At 43.1% G+C, this 19,572-nt stretch overlaps 1 protein-coding gene across 10 annotated transcripts in view; it reads left to right on the top strand.

Annotated features, from left to right (window-relative positions):
• Positions 1-17,796, top strand: part of map4k4 (mitogen-activated protein kinase kinase kinase kinase 4) — a 91,649-nt gene extending 73,853 nt beyond the window's left edge. For all 10 annotated transcript variants that reach the window (XM_029711667.1, XM_029711669.1, XM_029711668.1 and 7 more), the window contains 9 exons: positions 1,741-1,855; positions 2,113-2,280; positions 2,376-2,519; positions 6,267-6,401; positions 7,331-7,431; positions 7,592-7,741; positions 7,895-8,054; positions 8,192-8,331; positions 14,531-17,796. In XM_029711667.1, the coding sequence (XP_029567527.1) occupies positions 1,741-1,855; positions 2,113-2,280; positions 2,376-2,519; positions 6,267-6,401; positions 7,331-7,431; positions 7,592-7,741; positions 7,895-8,054; positions 8,192-8,331; positions 14,531-14,614 (1,197 nt within the window). In that variant the 3' untranslated portion in view covers positions 14,615-17,796. The remainder of the gene's footprint in view (positions 1-1,740; positions 1,856-2,112; positions 2,281-2,375; positions 2,520-6,266; positions 6,402-7,330; positions 7,432-7,591; positions 7,742-7,894; positions 8,055-8,191; positions 8,332-14,530) is intronic.
• The last annotated feature ends 1,776 nt before the right edge of the window (positions 17,797-19,572 follow it).

Raw genomic sequence — 19,572 nt, 5'->3', positions numbered from 1 at the left:
CTCTGGCCACCTAGTGGTGTTCTTTTCCTTTCTCTCTGGCCACCTAGTGGTGTTCTCTCTCTCTCTCCCTCTCTCTCTCTGGCCACCTAGTGGTGTTCTCTCTCTCCCTCTCGCTCTCTGGCCACCTAGTGGTGTTCTCTCGCTCTCTGGCCACCTAGTGGTTATGTCTCTCTGGCCACCTAGTGGTTATGTCTCTCTGGCCACCTAGTGGTTATGTCTCTCTGGCCACCTAGTGGTTATGTCTCTCTGGCCACCTAGTGGTTATATCTCTCTCTGGCCACCTAGTGGTTATATCTCTCTCTGGCCACCTAGTGGTTATGTTTCTCTGGCCACCTAGTGGTTATCTCTCTCTGGCCACCTAGTGGTTATCTCTCTCTGGCCACCTAGTGGTTATGTCTCTCTGGCCACCTAGTGGTTATGTCTCTCTGGCCACCTAGTGGTTATGTCTCTCTGGCCACCTAGTGGTTATGTCTCTCTGGCCACCTAGTGGTTATGTCTCTCTGGCCACCTAGTGGTTATATCTCTCTCTGGCCACCTAGTGGTTATATCTCTCTCTGGCCACCTAGTGGTTATGTTTCTCTGGCCACCTAGTGGTTATCTCTCTCTGGCCACCTAGTGGTTATCTCTCTCTGGCCACCTAGTGGTTATCTCTCTCTGGCCAGCTAGTGGTTATCTCTCTCTGGCCACCTAGTGGTTATCTCTCTCTGGCCACCTAGTGGTTTTCTCTCTCTGGCCACCTAGTGGTTATCTCTCTCTGGCCACCTAGTGGTTATGTCTCTCTGGCCACCTAGTGGTTATGTCTCTCTGGTCACCTAGAGGTTATCTCTCTCTGGCCACCTAGAGGTTATCTCTCTCTGGCCACCTAGTGGTTATCTCTCTCTGGCCACCTAGTGGTTATCTCTCTCTGGCCACCTAGTGGTTATCTCTCTCTGGCCACCTAGTGGTGTTCTCTCTCTGGCCACCTAGAGGTTATCTCTCTCTGGCCACCTAGAAGTTATCTCTCTCTGGCCACCTAGAGGTTATCTCTCTCTGGCCACCTAGAGGTTATGTCTCTCTGGCCACCTAGAGGTTATGTCTCTCTGGCCACCTAGTGGTGCTCTTGCTCTTTTTTTTTCTGAGTGCGACAACTACTCTAGTTTCCTCCAAGCTCTGTAGATGTAGTGTTACTCCCCCCTAAAAAATGTCTTATTTTGACCAAGTTTCTGGAATTTTACATCATTTCTTATTTTTTAGACTTTTTTTGGAGACTAGGTTGTGCTGGCTTACATATCCTCGGAGTCACAGATGATTAAAGACATCTCCAGAAACCCTTGTAGGACTAGGCTACAACATAGCATATTTCAGGAATGAACACAGGTCATTATTTTACCATGAAAAGCCATTCCTTGAGATATGTTTTTGTTCCTCTACCTTTGTTATTACCTGAACATTCCATCTGTTTTACCCACCACCATAGATACTTCTTGTTTTTGCCTGTTTCTCTTTAATTCACTGTGTGATTTTGTGAATTGTTTTTCCTGTACCTGATTTCTCTATGCTCCTTACACCTGCCCTAGTTTCTTAGTTCTGTATTTCTATTTTTTTGTTTTGTGGTATTTATGGAGCTATGGGAAATGGTGTTTCATGTTTATACGCACACAAACTGCTGCCATTGTAGTCTTGGTCTAGGAGTTGGCTGGTAAGTCAATGACATAATGATTCTATATGTCTATATGTTGTTCTGTTCACCTGCTGCTCTAGAGCCATTCTTCCAGCAACAGCATGCAGAAACACAAGTCCTCCTCCTCCTTCACTCCCTTTATTGATCCACGCCTCCTCCAAGTCTCTCCATCCGGCGCCGCTCTCAATAACCTGGGTAAGCCCCTCTCACCGGCTCCCAGCCCTCTTATTGGATGACCAGCCCCCATCAGCTGTATCTGAGGGGTTCTTTCCAGTGTCAACAAACCTTGTGTTAGTTTCTGAGGCAACACCAGAGAACAAATGTTATAGAAATGTATACTAAATATAGAACATTTATAGAAACATATACTAAGTATATAGAACGGAATATATATGATAGTAATACATAATCAGCTTGTATTTCCAACTGAATCCCTTCCTTGTCCTCTGCAGCATTTGGGAACGACGCCAGGCTGGCGGAGGCACTGAGGGCGGACCCGTCACGTAAAGGCTCCGTGGTCAATGTAAACCCTGTCAACACACGACCACAAAGCGACACCCCAGAGATCCGCAAGTATAAGAAGAGGTTTAACTCTGAGATCCTGTGTGCTGCACTCTGGGGTGAGTGGTCACAATTATCTCTGCTATGTAGTTATCACAGTAATATCAGTCTTCACTACCAGGTGACAGCAATCTAAATGCAACACTGTGTGTAGGAGTGAACCTCCTGGTGGGGACAGAGAGTGGTCTGATGCTGCTGGATCGTAGCGGTCAGGGGAAGGTCTACCCCCTCATCAGCCGACGCCGCTTCCAGCAGATGGACGTCCTAGAGGGACTCAACGTCCTGGTCACTATATCAGGTACACACACAGTTACTATGCATAGATGGGAAAACAGACATTCAAACACGTGCGCAACACACACACACACTATACATACACGTACATGGCTAGGGCTGATTTCAAGGTTTTACTGCTAACCTACAAAACATTGCATGGACTTGCTCCTACCTATCTCTCCGATTTGGTCCTGCCGTACATACCTACACATACGCTACGGTCACAAGACGCAGGCCTCCTTATTGTTCCTAGAATTTCTAAGCAAACAGCTGGAGGCAGGGCTTTCTCCTATAGAGCTCCATTTTTATGGAATGGTCTGCCTATCCATGTGAGAGACGCAGACTCGGTCTCAACCTTTACGTCTTTATTGAAGACTCATCTCTTCAGTAGGTCCTATGATTGAGTGTAGTCTGGCTCAGGGGTGTGAAGGTGAACGGAAAAGCACTGGAGCAACGAACCGCCCTTGCTGTCTGCCTGGCCGGCTCCCCTCTCTCCACTTGGATTCTCTGCCTCTAACCCTATTACAGGGGCTGAGTCACTGGCTTACTGGTGCTCTTCCATGCCGCCCCTAGGAAGGGTGCACCACTTGAGTTGGTTGAGTCACTGACGTGACCTTCCTGTCCGGGTTGGCGCCCCCCTCGGGTTCGTACCGTGGGGGAGATCTTTGTGGGCTGTACTCAGCCTTGTCTCTGGGTAGTAAGTTGGTGGTTGAAGATATCCCTCTAGTGGTGTGGGGGATGTGCTTCAGAAAAGTGGAATGGGTTATATCCTGCCTGGTTGGCCCTGTCCGGGGGTATCGTTGGACAGGGCCACAGTGTCTCCCAACCCCTCCTGTCTCAGCCTCCAGTATCTATGCTGCAATAGTTTAGGTGTCGGGGGGCTAGGGTCAGGTTATATCGGATATACCAGATAACACTTATCCGGTGTCCTGTGTGAATTTAAGTATGCTCCCTCTAATTCTCTCTCTCTCCCCTCCCGGAGGACCTGAGCCCTAGGACCATGCCTCAGGACTACCTGTCCTGATGACTCCTTGCTGTCCCCAGTCCACCTGGTCGTGCTGCTGCTCCAGTTTTAACTGTTCTGTCTGCGGCTATGGAACCCTGACCTGTTCACCGGACGTGCTACCTTGTTCCGGACCTGCTGTTTTTGACTCTCTCTATCGCACCTGCTGTCTCGAACTCTGAATGCTCGGCAATGAAAAGCCAACTGACATTTACTCCTGAGGTGCTGACCTGTTGCACCCTCGACAACCACTGTGATTATTATTATTTGATCCTGCTGGTCATCTATGAACGTATGAACATCTTGGCCATGTTCTGTTAAAATCTCCACCCGGCACAGCCAGAAGAGGACTGGCCACCCCTCATAGCCTGGTTCCTCTCTATGGAGGGTTCTATGGAGTTTTTCCTAGCCACTGTGCTTCTACATTGCTTGCTGTTTGGGGTTTTAGGCTGGGTTTCTGTACAGCACTTTGTGACATCTGCTGATGTAAAAAGGGCTTTATAAATACATGACTGATGGAAAAACAGACATGCACACAGACGTAAGGGGTCTAAGTGATCTCTCTGAGAACGTTCGTGCAAAGCAGACATAGTGTCTGGCTGTAGGTTCCTGCTTCTCTTTCCTGTGCTGTGGTCACATAATTGACTGTAGCAACCATCCAACGCTCGCTGGTCTGTGTCACCCAGTGTTGCGTCGGATGTCACAACAGACAGAGGAAATTGAGTAAATGACCAGTTAGTGTAGGACGTCATACACTGAGTGTCCAAAACGTTAAGAACATGTTGACTCCAATGCTTCCCACAGCTCTGTCAAGTTGGCTCGATGTCCTTTGAGTGGTGGACCATTCTTGATACACACGGGAAACTGTTGAGTGTGAAAAACCCAGCAGCGTTGAAGTTGTTGATACAAACCGGTGCGTCTTTTGTCTTACCTATTCACCCTCTGAATGGCACATGCACAATCCATGTCTAAATTGTCTCAAGGCTTAAATCCTTTATTGCATATTGCATGTCCACACACACACACACACACACACACACACACACACACACACACACACACACACACACACACACACACACACACACACAAAGGTTTCCATGATGGAAACACACACAGACTGCAGTCTGATTGCAGTGTCATCTGTCAGTTTGATGTCATATTGCAATAAAGGAAGGAAAGGGTCCATGCTCATGAGACGTAGAGACAATTTGACATTTTGAAAAATACAGACACTGTCAGATCCTCTGTCCTAGTATCCATAATGTCAATCCCAATTGAAACAAATAATTCAATACTTGGGGAAAACTCCAATAACTCCATAATTCTCTACATGACCAATAGTATGTAGATACCTGCTTGTCGAACATCTCATTCCAAAATCATGTCATATGGAGTTGGTCCATATTCTGGGAAGGCTTTACACTAGATATTGGAACATTGCTGCGGGGACTTGCATCCATTCAGCCTCGAGCATTAGTGAGGTTGGGAACTGATGTTGGGCGATTGGGCTGGCTCGCAGTCGGCGTTCCAATTCATCCTAAAGGTGTTCGATGAGGTTGAGGTCATGGCTCTGTGCAGGCCAGTCAAGTTCTTCAACACCGATCTCGACAAAAAATGTCTGTATGGACCAAGCTTTGTGCACAGGGGAATTGTCATACTGAAACAGGAAAGGGCCTTCCCCAAACTGTTGCCACAAAGTTGGAAACACAGAACCATCTAGAATGTCACTGTATGCTGTAGTGTTAAGATTTCCCTTCACTGAACTAAACTAAGGGGCCTAAACCATGAAAAACAGCCCCAGACCATTATTCCTCCTCCACTAAACTTTACAGTTGGCACTATGCATTGGGGCAGGTAGGTAGCGTTCTCCTGGCATCCGCCAAACTCAGATTTGTCTGTTGGACTGCCAGATGGTGAAGCGTGATTCATCACTCCAGAGAACACATTTTGACTGCTCAAGAGTCCAATAGCGGCAAGTTTTATACCACTCCAGCCGACGCTTGGCATTGCGCATGGTGATTTTAGGCTTGTGTGCGGCTGCTCGGCCATGGAAACCCATTTCACGAAGCTCCCGACGAACATTTCTTGTACTGACGTTGCTTTCAGAGGCAGTTTGGAACGCGGTAGTGAGTGTTGCAACCAAGGGAATAAGATTTTTACACACTTCAACGGTCCCGCTCTGTGAGCTTGTGTGGCCTCCCACTTCGTGGCTGAGCCGTTGTTGCTTCTAGACGTTTCCACTTCACAATAACCGGCGCAGCTCTAGCAGGGCAGAAATTTGATGAACTGACTTGTTGGAAAGGTGGCATCCTATGACGGTGCCACGTTGAAGTCACTGAGCTCTTCAGTAAAGCCATTCTACTGCCAATGTTTGTCTATGGAGATTGCATGGCTGTGTACTCGGTTTTATACACCTGTCAGCAACGGGTGTGGCTGAAATAGCCGAATCCACTAATTTGAAGGGGTGTCCACACAGTTTTTGTAAATATAGTGTACCTCCATTCATTGCAATAAGTTTGTACAATAAAACAACCTCTCTCCACCCATTACATGGAAGTAGGATGAAGGTCCCCCTACACACTGATCTTGGGTCAGTTTGGCATGTCCCACACTAATGGTGGTTTTGGGGAGCGGAAACTGATCCTAGATCTGTACCTATGGGAAACTTCACCCCGTGCAATTACATTTAGATACTGTATCGTAGGTGCATTGTAGGTACCCAGACCCTTGACTATTCCTCTTGTCTGACCCTGTCCCGTGCAGGCAAGAAAAACAAGCTGCGTGTTTACTATCTGTCCTGGCTGAGGAACAAGATCCTGCACAACGACCCTGAGGTGGAGAAGAAACAGGGCTGGGTCACTGTGGGAGACCTGGAGGGCGCTGTGCACTACAAAGTTGGTACGTTTCATCTTCAACAAGCATCTGGCCGGTAGGGTTAAACGGATGGGACGTTATGATGTGGGGAGAAAATTCATTTTTTTAGGACAGTTTTTTATAGAAATTGATGTTATGGTCATGTGTCTGCACGACATGTTTAGGAACCACCAAAGACTGTTGATTTTTCATATGACCGTCCAAATGAACCAAAAAATGTCTTCTCCCAGTTGGTCTTCATCCACTATGTTGGAATCACTATCTTAAAGACAGCCAGAGTAGGGTGCATAATACACTGGCGCAGCACGTCATGTCATGACTGCAACATGGAAGAGAAAAAGTCCAGAGTTTTGTAATGATAGGTACATCAACTTCCTGGAAGAAACGAGACCAGAATGTTCTGTCTCACGCTCCATCTCCCCAGATTAGTGATGTCACAGGGCAAAGTCCTGAATTTGCTGTTGGAAACTCTGGCTCTCTGTCAGAGCTGTCAGTCAGGCCATCTATGTTCTGCCCATGAGTTTAAGCCATAGAATCGTATATATTTTTGGGTGGGAAAGTACACAATTGTTTCCTAATACGAAATACCCTCGGTCTACCCAGCGAACGCCATGTCCCAATTCTGTCACTTCTCAGAGTAAGATAATAAGACTGTAATATTATGTCAGCTAAAAGTATTTTGGTAGAATTACATTTCCTACTAATAATAGCACTGGGACAGAGAACTTAAAAACAGTAAGACTGCTGAACAATTAATCAAATTACCCCCCCCTTTTTTTAATTTTCTTAAAATTGCATTGCTTGCACACATTTCACGTTCAGCACGTGGCAAATAAAATTAGATTTGATTTTGATACTGTCATTAAAAGTCTTGAGGATGCTCTGAACTAACCCTGTCAGTTGGTGCCTCTTATGACATCTTCCTCATGTATCCACACTGTTTTATTTCCCAGTGAAATACGAGAGGATCAAGTTTTTGGTTCTGGCCCTGAAGAACTCGGTGGAGGTCTATGCATGGGCACCGAAGCCCTACCACAAGTTCATGGCTTTCAAGGTGAACATTAAGGAAACCTAAGACACCTATGGGAGCTAGTCACTTCCATCTATTCAATCAGTTATGCAGCTATTGTGAATTGTTATGACAATCATACAATGACACACACACACACACTACTGTATGTGAATGACCTTTGCCCCCTGGTTGACCCCTGCAGTCGTTTGGTGACCTGGTGCACAAGCCCCTGCTGGTTGACCTGACGGTGGAGGAAGGTCAGAGATTAAAGGTCATCTATGGCTCCAGTAACGGATTTCATGCCGTCGACGTGGACTCGGGGGCAGTCTACGACATCTACCTGCCCACCCATGTAAAAAACACACTAGTGTCTATGTCTCCTCCCTCATCCCCTTCTCTTCTTCCTCTATTTTTCCAAGGATAACTTCACTATTGAATTAACATTATTGAATTAACATGGTTCCCCCTCTTTCTCTCTCCCTTCTCCCTCTGTCTCCCTCTGTAGATCCAGACCAGTATCCAGTCCCATGCCATCATCATCCTGCCCAACACAGATGGCATTGAGCTGCTAGTGTGTTACGAGGACGAGGGTGTCTATGTCAACACCTATGGACGCATCACCAAGGACGTGGTGCTGCAGTGGGGCGAGATGCCCACTTCTGTGGGTAGGTGGAGACACACACACGTACAAATACACATACACACTCACACAATAGGTCCTTAAATGAAGTGTTTGAACATGTTAACTCGGTTGTCATACCACCCACTCACCCCCTGTCCCCCTCTTTGTCTTTCTCTGTAGCCTACATCCGTTCTAACCAGATCATGGGCTGGGGGGAGAAGGCCATAGAGATCAGGTCTGTGGAGACGGGACACCTGGATGGGGTCTTCATGCACAAGAGAGCCCAGAGACTCAAGTTCCTGTGTGAGAGGAATGACAAGGTTAGACCCCTAGACACATGCACATACCAGTGTTTCCTTTAGACGGTAATAACCGGCTTTTGTCCGATACAAAAAAATAGAAAATCAGATAAATAAACTAAAAATGTAACTTAGACCTACTGGTTGTATGAATTTGGGATCTACCGTCCCACAACTGTCCCAGAGTCTGTTTTGAATAGGCTATTTCTTTCTCCACAAGCTGACCAACAGAATCGGTAACTTAAACTTTTCTAGTATAGTAGATTGACATAGGCTCGTGATTTTGCTGTTCGTTACTCATCTTGTTGGCTGAGGAAAAGTAAATATGGACAGTTATTCTAACATGTTCAAAGTGCACATCAGAATTCAGTAAGAAGGACTGCACATCGTTGCATCCTCGACTTGCATGTTCTGTTAACACGAATGACCATATTCTAAATGTGATTTCTGTCATTCTGAGCACCGTGGGTGAACGCCCTAATAAAGTTACACACCAATGCGTATGGGTCCGGTAAATTTCTCACATGTCCGGTAAATTGAAATGTTGCCTGTCAAATGTCCGGCGCCACATTTTCCTAACGGAAACCCTGGCACGTACACACACACACACACACACCACACACTTGGAGGTACTCTACCTAGGTTGAGGGCTGTTTACACTAATAACTATGTTCCTCTCAGAGCTCTGTCTCCTGTGTCACAAAGCGCTGACTCATCCTGTGTCCCAAGCAGACTCGGGACCCCATTCACTGAGTCTGTCAATCGATCAATCATTCCATTGAAACATAGGGTATTTTTAGACAGACAGCAATTAGGCTAAAGTGGCCATCAAAGCTAGTTTCTGACCCTTCACTCTCCTTTGTTGACTAGTGGAGTAGGCAGATTAATGCACAGCTATACACCAACTATACCCCCTGCTTCATTAAGAATGGCAAAATAAGGTTTTTGGTGCCTTTTTTGTATTTCATGTTCAATAACCTTTTAGCCTCTGTTGGATTTCTGTTATACACTCCAATTAAGAACTAGCTAGTATGTTAGATGAGTGGGACCAACCACAAAGCAGAAGCAGCTAAAGTGGTGGAGAGAGCTAGTCTAGCCGTAGTTTCCCCATTTCCTATAGTCTCTCACTGATGGGAAAGATGTACAGACATGTGAGGTTGAAAAAACTCCCAAGGCACTAGTTATAAAATCCCAAAATCATTTTTAGTTCTATATCTGGTAGAAATTAATATTTTTGTACCTTTTATTTAACTAGGCAAGTCACACAATTCTTATTTACAATGACGGCCTACACCGGCCAAACCCAGGCAACGCTGGGCCAATTTTGCACTGCCCTATGGGACTCCCAATCACAGCCAGTTGTGATACAGCCTGGATTCAAACCAGGGTGTCTGTAGTGATGCCTCTAGCACTGAGATGCAGTGCCTTAGACCGCTGCGCCACTCGGGAGCCCAATATAGTGTTTCTGAGAATCACCAAATACTACACTGAACAAAAATATAAACACAACATGTAAAGTGTTGGTCCCATGTTTCATGAGGTGAAATAAAATATCTCAGAAATATTCCATATGCACGAAAGCATATTTCTCTCAAATTTTGTGCACAAATTTGTTTACATCCCTGTTAGTGAGCATTTCTCCTTTGCCTAGATAATCCATCCACCTGACAGGTGTGGCATATCAAGAAGCTGATTCAACAGCATGATCATTAGCAGATAAAAGGACAATAAAAGGTCACTCTAAAATGTGCAGTTTTGTCACACAACACAATGCAACAGATTTCTAAATGTTTGAGGGTGTGTGCAATTGGCATGCTGACTGCAGGAATGTCCGCCAGAGCTGTTGACAGAGAATTGAATGTTCATTCCCCAACATAAGCCACCTCCAACGCAGCTTTAGAGAATTTGGCAGTACGTCCAACTGGCCTCCCAACCGCAGACCACGTAAATGGCATCTTGTGTGCGAGCGGTTTGTGAACAGAGTGCCCCATGGTGGCGGTGGGGTTATGGTATGGGCAGGCATAAACTGCGGACAATGAACACAATTGCGTTTTATCTATTGGCAATTTGAATGCACAAAAATACTGCAACGAGATTGAGGCCCACTTTATTTTAAGGTATCTGTGACCAACAGATGCATATCTGTATGCCCAGTAATGTGAAATCCATAGATTAGGGCCTAATTAATTGATTTCACTTTATTTATTTTAATACACATGCCATGTTTTAATTGTACAGATGTTCCCATAACATTAATCCAGCGTTGTGGGGACATTGTAGTGGTGTACAGTCCGTTTCCTGCAGGCTTAGGTGTTTTTCTCCAGTGTTTCTGCATTGCTACTCTACTTTACAGTAACAGTCAAAAGTTTGGACACACCTACTCATTCAAGGGTTTTTCTTTATTTTTATTATTTTCTACATTGTAGAATAATAGTGAAGACATCAAAACTATGAAATAACACATGGAATCATGTAGTAATCCAAAAATGGTTAAACAAATCAAAATATATTTTAGATTCTTCAAAGTAGCCACCCTTTGCCTTGATGACAGCGTTGCATACTCTCAACCAGCTTCATGAGGAATGCTTTTCCAACAGTCTAGAAGAAGTTCCCACATATGCTGAGCAGTTGTTGGCTGCTTTTCCTTCACTCTGCGGTTCAACTCATCCAAACCATCTCAATTGGGTTGAGTTTGGGTGATTGTGGAGGCCAGGTCATCTGATGCAGCACCATCACTCTCTTTCTTGGTCAAACACCACCTTCCGGAGACACCTGAAACCCCACCTCTTTAAGGAATACCTGGGATAGGATAAAGTAATCCTTCTAACCCCCCCCCCCCCTTTAAAAGATTTAGATGCACTATTGTAAAGTGGTTGTTCTACTGGATATTATAGGTGAATGCACCAATTTGTAAGTCGCTCTGGATAAGAGCGTCTGCTAAATGACTTAAATGTAAATGTAAACAGCCCTTACACAACCTGGAGGTGTGTTCTGGGTCATTGTCCTGTTGAAAAACGGCGGCCCCGTGCTGTGAGTTTGTGTGGCCTAACACTTCGCGACTAAGCCGTTGTTGCGCCCACTTCACAATAACAGCACGTACAGTTGACCGGGGAAGCTGTAGTGGGGCAGACATTTGACTTGTTGGAAAGGTGGCATCCAATGACGGTGCCACGTTGAAAGTCACTGAGCTCTTCAGTAAGGCCATTCTACTGCCAATGTTTGTCTTTGGAGATTGTGTGGCTGGGTGCTCGATTTTATACACCTGTCAGCAATGGATGTGGTTGAAATAGCTGAATCCACTCATTTGAAGGAATGTCCACATACCTTTGTATTATAGTGTATATACTTTTGGGAAGTTGTTAGACTTCTGGATGTTTGATATAGCTAGGGCTTTACCATACATTGTTTGGGTTGTATTACTGACTGCTTATACAGGAATTCTCTGCATGGTTGTCACTATTGTTTTCTTATGATTAGATTTTTACCTTTTATTTATTCAGGTTTTTCTCATTGACATAACATCTCTTTTCCAAGAGAGACCTGGTCCAATAGCAGCAGGGGGAACAACGTTTCAGACAAAACAACTTACATACACTAACACAACATTAAACACAACTATAAACACACATACACTAACACAACATTAAACACAACTATAAACACACATACACTAACACAACATTAAACACAACTATAAACACACATACACTAACACAACATTAAACACAACTATAAACACACATACACTAACACAACATTAAACACAACTATAAACACACATACACTAACACAACATTAAACACAACTATAAACACACATACACTAACACAACTATAAACACACATACACTAACACAACATTAAACACAACTATAAACACACATACACTAACACAACATTAAACACAACTATAAACACACATACACTAACACAACTATAAACACACATACACTAACACAACATTAAACACAACTATAAACACACATACACTAACACAACATTAAACACAACTATAAACACACATACAGTACAACAAAAACATTTTACGCTAAAAACACGAGTCTTGACTAAAAACAGCTGGCCTAAAAACAATTACACTCTTCTATGATATATACATCGATCAAGTGTTTAAACTCCACCAACGAAACTACATCAAATTTTGAAGAGAATTCCAGGACCACGGAGCTAAGTAACTAAAACTATTTTTACCATGACCTGTTCTAATTCTTGGTACTGTTAGAAGCAAATGAGAATAGGACCGTAATTTATATTTATTTACCGACCTGACTAAAAAAGAACAGAGATAACATGGCATTTTACCCAATATGGCCTTATAAATCAGTGTATACCAGTGTTTAATCCTACGCAAGGTCAATGATGACCAGCCAACAGCGCTGTAGAGATCACAATGATGTGTTAGACGTTTTTGATTTGTAATGAACTTGATTTTATTTATTTTTTATTTTTATTTGGATCTCTTTTAGTCCCCATTTGGACTAATCTTCTAAGAGTCCTTAAACATTAAAATACAATTTATTATACGAACACATTTTCACATATAACACACTATTACAAACATACATAATATACTAACATAATGACCCAATAAATACTCAATCTAAAAAATATTGATTCTTCATCTACTATAGTCCCACAACATTTCTATGTATTATATTTAAATCGTTTTAAAAAAATGTTTAAATGTATATATTGAAAGGTTCCTGGTTTGCTCAGTTAATTTTTTCCATTTCTTTATTGCTCTAAATTGAAATGTTCTTTTGCCTATTTCTCTTTTCTGTCTGGATAACACACAGATGGTGGACAATCTATTCCTAGTATTTACAGAACGTCTGTCTCTTACCAACTGAATACCATTGTGAATAGAACTTGGCCGTTTTAAATGATGTATATTATGAAATAAAATAAGCATGTTTTTTTCAATTATTTTGTCGATTGATGGCCAACCAAGGACATTGCGCATGACTGCAACAGAAGAACCATATCTCCACCTTAAAACAATCCTTGCTGCTTTGTTCTGTGCAATCTGCAGCCTCCTAACTTCACTTGATGATGCATTTCCCCAGACCACAGAACAGTAGTTCACCTCAATTAATGCTTGTGTTATTTGCTGAATAATTTTTCCTGGTAAATATTTAGCTATCCTTCTGATTATGCATGCTGTTTTAATATTTTTTTTTACATAGATGAGTTATTTGAGACGACCACGATAAGCAGTTGTCTAGCTGCACTGCCAATAGTTTGGTTTCTGCCACTTCTTCAATTTGTACTCCTCCCATACTTAATTGTATCCCATGCTGTTTTGGCCTTTTCCTAGTGGAACAGACCAACACAACTTTGGTTTTCTTGGTGTTTAAAACAAGTTTGTTTTGGCAAACCCACTCCCTGATATTCTCCAAATCTCCTTGTAAAGCTGTTGAACCGATTGTCTTGCTGCATAAATTGTATTATCATCTGCAAATATAGTAGCTTGAGTTTCAGCTAAGGCATAGGGAAGGTTGTTGGTATATATTAAATAAAGAAGTGGCCCAAGGCAGCTTCCCTGCAGTATTCCACAGTTTAACACATGAGGGGGAAAAAATGAACTTGAGGGCTGCATGATACACTTATCATCAACCCACACACCCAAATATTTGTACACTTTAACTTGCTCTATAGTATGTCCAGCCAATGTAGCAATGACATGATTAGTAACATGCCTGGCATTTGAAAATACCATGCATTTTGTTTTACCTGAATTTAGAACTAGCTTTAAATCATACAGATTATGTTGTATGATGTTAACTGCTCTTTGGGCATTTTCAAAAGCCAAAGATAAACTACTACCACTTGAATAAAGAACAGTATCATTTGCATAAAAATGAACATCCGCTGTTTCAATAAGATCCCCAATGTTGTTGATATACAAAATGAACAACAGTGGGCCCAAAATAGAACCTTGCGGAACACCTGAGCACACCTCTATGGATTTACAACCATCCGCCATTACACATTGTGTACGAAATATTAACATGACAACACACGTCTTGATTTCCTTTGTTACAATGGATCAGTGATTGTAAATGACTCAATCAGAAAAACATGATGGTCGTATGCATCTCTGTGTAAGAAGTTCACCCCTACCTTTATGATGTATCACTGATGATGTGTCACTGATTAGTTTAATTATTTATTGACTTGTTTGTGTGTGCCTCCATCTGCAGGTGTTCTTTGCCTCGGTGCGGTCCGGAGGAGCCAGCCAGGTGTACTTTATGACCCTGGGGCGTACCTCTCTGCTCAGCTGGTAGAGAAAGACCATGCCCTATCTACACTGGAAACCAACCAACCGCGTTTTACCCAACGTTCAGTGATGCCAATGGACAAAAGCCAACCATCTCCGTCTTAGCTACGACCTTCGACCCGGAGCGTCATGTTATATTGAGGATACATACAACATCCAGATGCCGTCTCCCCAGCCGTGAATACCAGATATGAGAATTGTTAAAAATTAAGTTAATTGATTATAAAACAACAAAAATAAAGGGGGGAACGGTTTGCCCCGCTGTGGTGCTCAACTGATTGTGGACACGTCTGTGCGGGGTTGTTGCCCTGAACACCTGTGACCTCTGTGTGTGTCGTTCCTAGTTACTGACTGTGCTGTGGGCTTGAAGTTTACTAACTACTCTCTGCATCTTCTGCTCGTATTTCAGGAACCCCCCTCCACCCCACCCCTTTCCATAGCGAGGGAGGAGCAGGGGTGGCGCATACAGTGTTAATGCTACAGTAGTGTATGTAAATGTATTTTCTGTTTGGTACAATGATTGATGACTGCAAGAGGGGGGGGGTTGAAGCTGTCAGTCATGGAGGAGGCGGGAATAGAGAAGCCTAGCAAGAGAGCCCCAATTTGTTCTATGCCATGATAACAGAAGGTGGAAGGGGCCAAGGCGTTTTACCGTAAATCTGGTAGTATCTGAGAGGACTCAGCTGGACTGTGTGTTGATAGAGTTAAGACAGCTACAGTATTTTAATGGGCGGGGTCAAAGAAAAGGATTTTATCCAGATGGACTTCAGACTAGTATTTTTTATTATAAATTCCCTAAAAAAAGTGAAACTATGTGGAGTTAATATTTCTTTTACCTTATTTTCTAAAATCACATTTGCACAGTCTCCAGTTTGCTTGATTTTATTCCAACCCACAACACATTGAAGTGTTTTAGGAGTTAGAGAGAGTGGGTGGGTTAGATAAAGGAAACGATGTCTATGTATAATAAAATGTAATTTAATCTCATCCATAGTTTCAATGGTCATGGTAGTGGATCCCTCGGTGATCCGGCTTGGACCATCAGAGGGTCCAGGATGGAGGACATGGTCCTGATGTGAATAGACAGATATAATAAAAGAGAGTGGAGGAGAAGGGTAAGGTGATAGTTGTGTGTGTGTGTGTGTGTGTGTGTGTGTGTGTGTGTGTGTGTGTGTGTGTGTGTGTGTGTGTGTGTGTGTGTGTGTGTGTGTGTGTGTGTGTGTGTGTGTGGTTGTAAAGGGGCCAATAGATGAGAGAGGAGGGGTGTTGATGTACGTTTTTGTAGCAGAAAAGTTACACATGGTCAGCACAACTCAATGGACTCCTAGTCAGTGGATAGAACAAAACGGTGGTGTTTTATTGTTCTTTTGATATTTCAGCTTTTTGTTTTTCATTTGTATCTTTTCATGAATGCAGTGCACTAAGTGTCAAGAATGTAGAAAGAAGTATACTGTGTGGTGGTCAAAGGCATGAGACTTTTATTTGTGTTCCTTGTCAGAAGTGATTGTGACATGATTTCGATGTTCAGTTTCAAAGTAACACAAGTGAACACTAAATGATGGCGCCTCTATTAAAGATGTTGATTTTCCTTTCACAAACTCAATGTTTTAAAGTGCATCAGAGCTGGAGAGGGAGCAGCTCTGAGTTGAGACGTTGCTAGGCTATAGTAGTGTTCTGTGGGGCCAGTATGCTCACAGTAGCCTAATCAACCTTATTCACCAACAGGGCTTAGTCCTCAGTGTAACTGTAAACAACATGACCACGCTTAGCTAAGTCGTCTTGAGCGCGGTACGTTTGTCCATCTTGTGCAATGTCAGCTTATCAATCAATGGAAGGCAATACAATACAAAACAACTTGTTTGAAATCAGAGGAGAGCAGTCAGGTCACCAGGAGCCAGAGCACAGGTGACCTGGCCGTTGTGATTCTACAGCTCTCGTCTGAAGGTGTTCATGACGGAAACCCACTTTGGGCAGAATCCTTTTTTTCACTGTTAAAGGGTATAGTCTGTACAGATATGTGAAGAAGACTATTCAATTAACTGCAATATCCCCTGCTACGGCTCTCCCACAACAGTGGATCTAACCTTCGTTCACCATGGTGACAAACAACTTCAACAACAGGCTATTATCTTGGAGGATTTTCCTAGTTTTCCCACAGAACACAACTGTGTTTTAATGGTGGGGATGGAACAAAGCTATTTCACCAAAGGGGACAGACTCTGTACACTGACTATGTATCTGACAGTGGGTCAATGATCTCCGAGTTGGGTCTTTCTCGTACTAACAGTCATGTCATTCTGTGTGTAGAGCTGTGGGAAAGGCATTGCAAATTACATGTCACAGAATTGTTTCACAAGCCAACTTGTTGTATATGGAAAAAGAAACCAGTTTGAAGAGCGAACCCCAATGCTGTATGTGTGTGTTTAATAGCCTCCCAATGCTGACCCACTATGTCTTTCTGGTTGCATCAAGGCCTTCATGAGTGGCATAAGTTACTTTATTAAGATTATGGTTATTGATATTCTTATTAATGGAAAACATTTAAACATTTTTGCAATCTGAAAAGCAGTCGCTTGCTGATTTAACGTTTTAAAAAAGTGCTAAGATGGCAACATTAAATGTTTTTAAAAAAAATACAAAACCACTTCGTTGATCTCACTTGAAGCATTTTGTATTCTTAAGTTTTAACTTGGTTAAGAAGCTTAATAATGGTTTCTGTAAGTTTATGTACTCTGCAGTGGTTGAATATTATAATGCTCACGTTAGGTTGAGAAAATTAAAATGTTTACAGAGGCAATGTTTTGTTACACTAATGTGCATCATAATATTTATGTTTGATTCTGTTTTTTTTTTTTGTTTTTTTTGCTTGTTTTGTATTGAACGTTATTTTAGTCAATAATCCTAAATGATGCCAGTCTCTCTCAAATAACCAACTCACAACACAATAAAGAATACACATGCAATATTTAATTTTCCAGATGTTCCTGTAACATTAATCCAGCGTTGTGGGGACATTGTAGTGATGTACAGTCCGTTTCCTGCAGGCTTGGATGTCAGTCAGGCTTGGGTGTTTTTCTCCAGTGTTTCTGCCATGCTACTCTAATTTATGTCCTCTCTATGTATGACAGGAAGTCCTGTATTTTCCTCAAGGTTTTTTTTCTTTGAATAAACTAAAGTAATTTAAAGACATTCTGGAGTATATTTCTCTACATCATTTTCCCAGGTTTGCCTGTTGGTCCCCCTTTGCAGCTATAACAGCCTCCACTCTTCTGGGAAGGCTTTACACTAGATGTTGGAACATTGCTGCGGGGACTTGCTTACATTCAGCCACAAGAGCAATAGTGAGGTCGGGCACTGTTGGGCGATTAGGCCTGGCTCGCAGTCTGCATTCCAATTCATCCCAAAGGTGTTTGATGGGGTTGAGGTCAGGGCTCTGTGCAGGCCAGTCAAGTTCTTCCACACCGATCTCAACAAACCATTTTTGTATGGACCTCACTTTGTGCATGGGGGCATTGTCATGCTGAAACAGGAAAGGGCCTTCCCCAAACTGTTGCCGCAAAGTTGGAAGCACATAATCGTCTAGAATGTTATTGTATGCTGAAGCGTTAAGATTTCCCTTCACTGGAACTAGGGGACCTAGCTCGGACCATGAAAAACAGCCCCAGAACATTATTCCTCGTCCACCAAACTTTACAGTTGGCACTATGCATTGGAGCAGGTAGCGTTCTCTTGGCATCCGCCAAACTCAGATTCGTCCGTCGGACTGCCAGATGGTGCATTTCACTACACCCGCAATAACATCTACTAAACACGTGTATGTGACCAATAAAATGTGATTTGATTTGAAGCGTGATTCATCCCTCCAGAGAACACATTTCCATTGCTCCAGAGTTCAATGGCAGCGAGCTTTACACCACTCCAGCCAACACTTGGCAATTCGCGTGGTGATTTTAGGCTTGTGTGCGGCTGCTCTGCCATGGAAACCCATTTCATGAAGCTCCCGACGAACAGTTCTTGTGCTGACGTTGCTTCCAGAGGCAGTTTGGAACTCGTTGTGAGTGTTGCAACCGAGGACAGACTATTTTTACACGCCTCAGCACTCAGAGGTCCAGTTCTGTGCGCTTGTGTGGCCTATCATTGCGGCTGAGCCGTTGTTGCTCCTAGATGTTTCCACTTCACAATAACAACACTTACAGTTGACCGGGGCAGCTCGGAGATTGCATGGCTGTGTGTGCACGATTTTATACACCTGTCAGCAACGGACGTGGCGGGCATTGCCAAGTCCACAAATTTGAAGGGGTGTCCAAATACTTTTGTTTAAATAGTGTATGTCCACACAAATCAATGGCCTGGAATTTATATTATGATGGCCTTGTTCACCTAAAGAAATTCTATGTGTTTACTAATCTGTCCATAACTCAACTTCTGCAAGGAAGTGGGTGGAATATACCAGACCTGCACTTATAGATTTGGTGCTAGGAATGGTAGAGCCAGTGTCATGAAGGTCTGTATCTGTTCTCTAATATACAATATCTATGTTATACGTATTGTGTAACGGTGTATCTCTTAAGGTTTGTTTGAGGCGAGTGTGTAGGTGGTAGACATGAATCTGGATTGGTGTGTGGGTGTGAAAGCTCAGATGGAAAGGAGAAGTCACGATAATGTCATGTTTCTGAACACAAAATGTTACTTAACTTTAACTTATGTAAGGTAGCTTTGTCTGTTTCAGAAAAACCATTACGTCTGTAGATGCATCGTCATCCTCTTTCTTTCATACATTATTCCCTTTCTATTTTCTCCAACTGCACCCGGTGACCTCATGAATAGGAATAAATAGACTTGATCTATGGCATCACGGCTTCTGGGATATCAGCCCCTGCTCTTCAATAGGATTCAGTGTTAATGTTAGCCGAGTCGTATCAAAACCAATCTAGTTGGAGAGTTCCCAAAACATGCAATGACGCT

This window comes from Salmo trutta, chromosome 24 (assembly GCF_901001165.1).
Source record: "Salmo trutta chromosome 24, fSalTru1.1, whole genome shotgun sequence".
NCBI lineage: Eukaryota > Metazoa > Chordata > Actinopteri > Salmoniformes > Salmonidae > Salmo > Salmo trutta.
The sequence above is the reverse complement of the archived record's forward strand: the minus strand, read 5'-3'. Positions and strand labels throughout refer to the sequence as shown.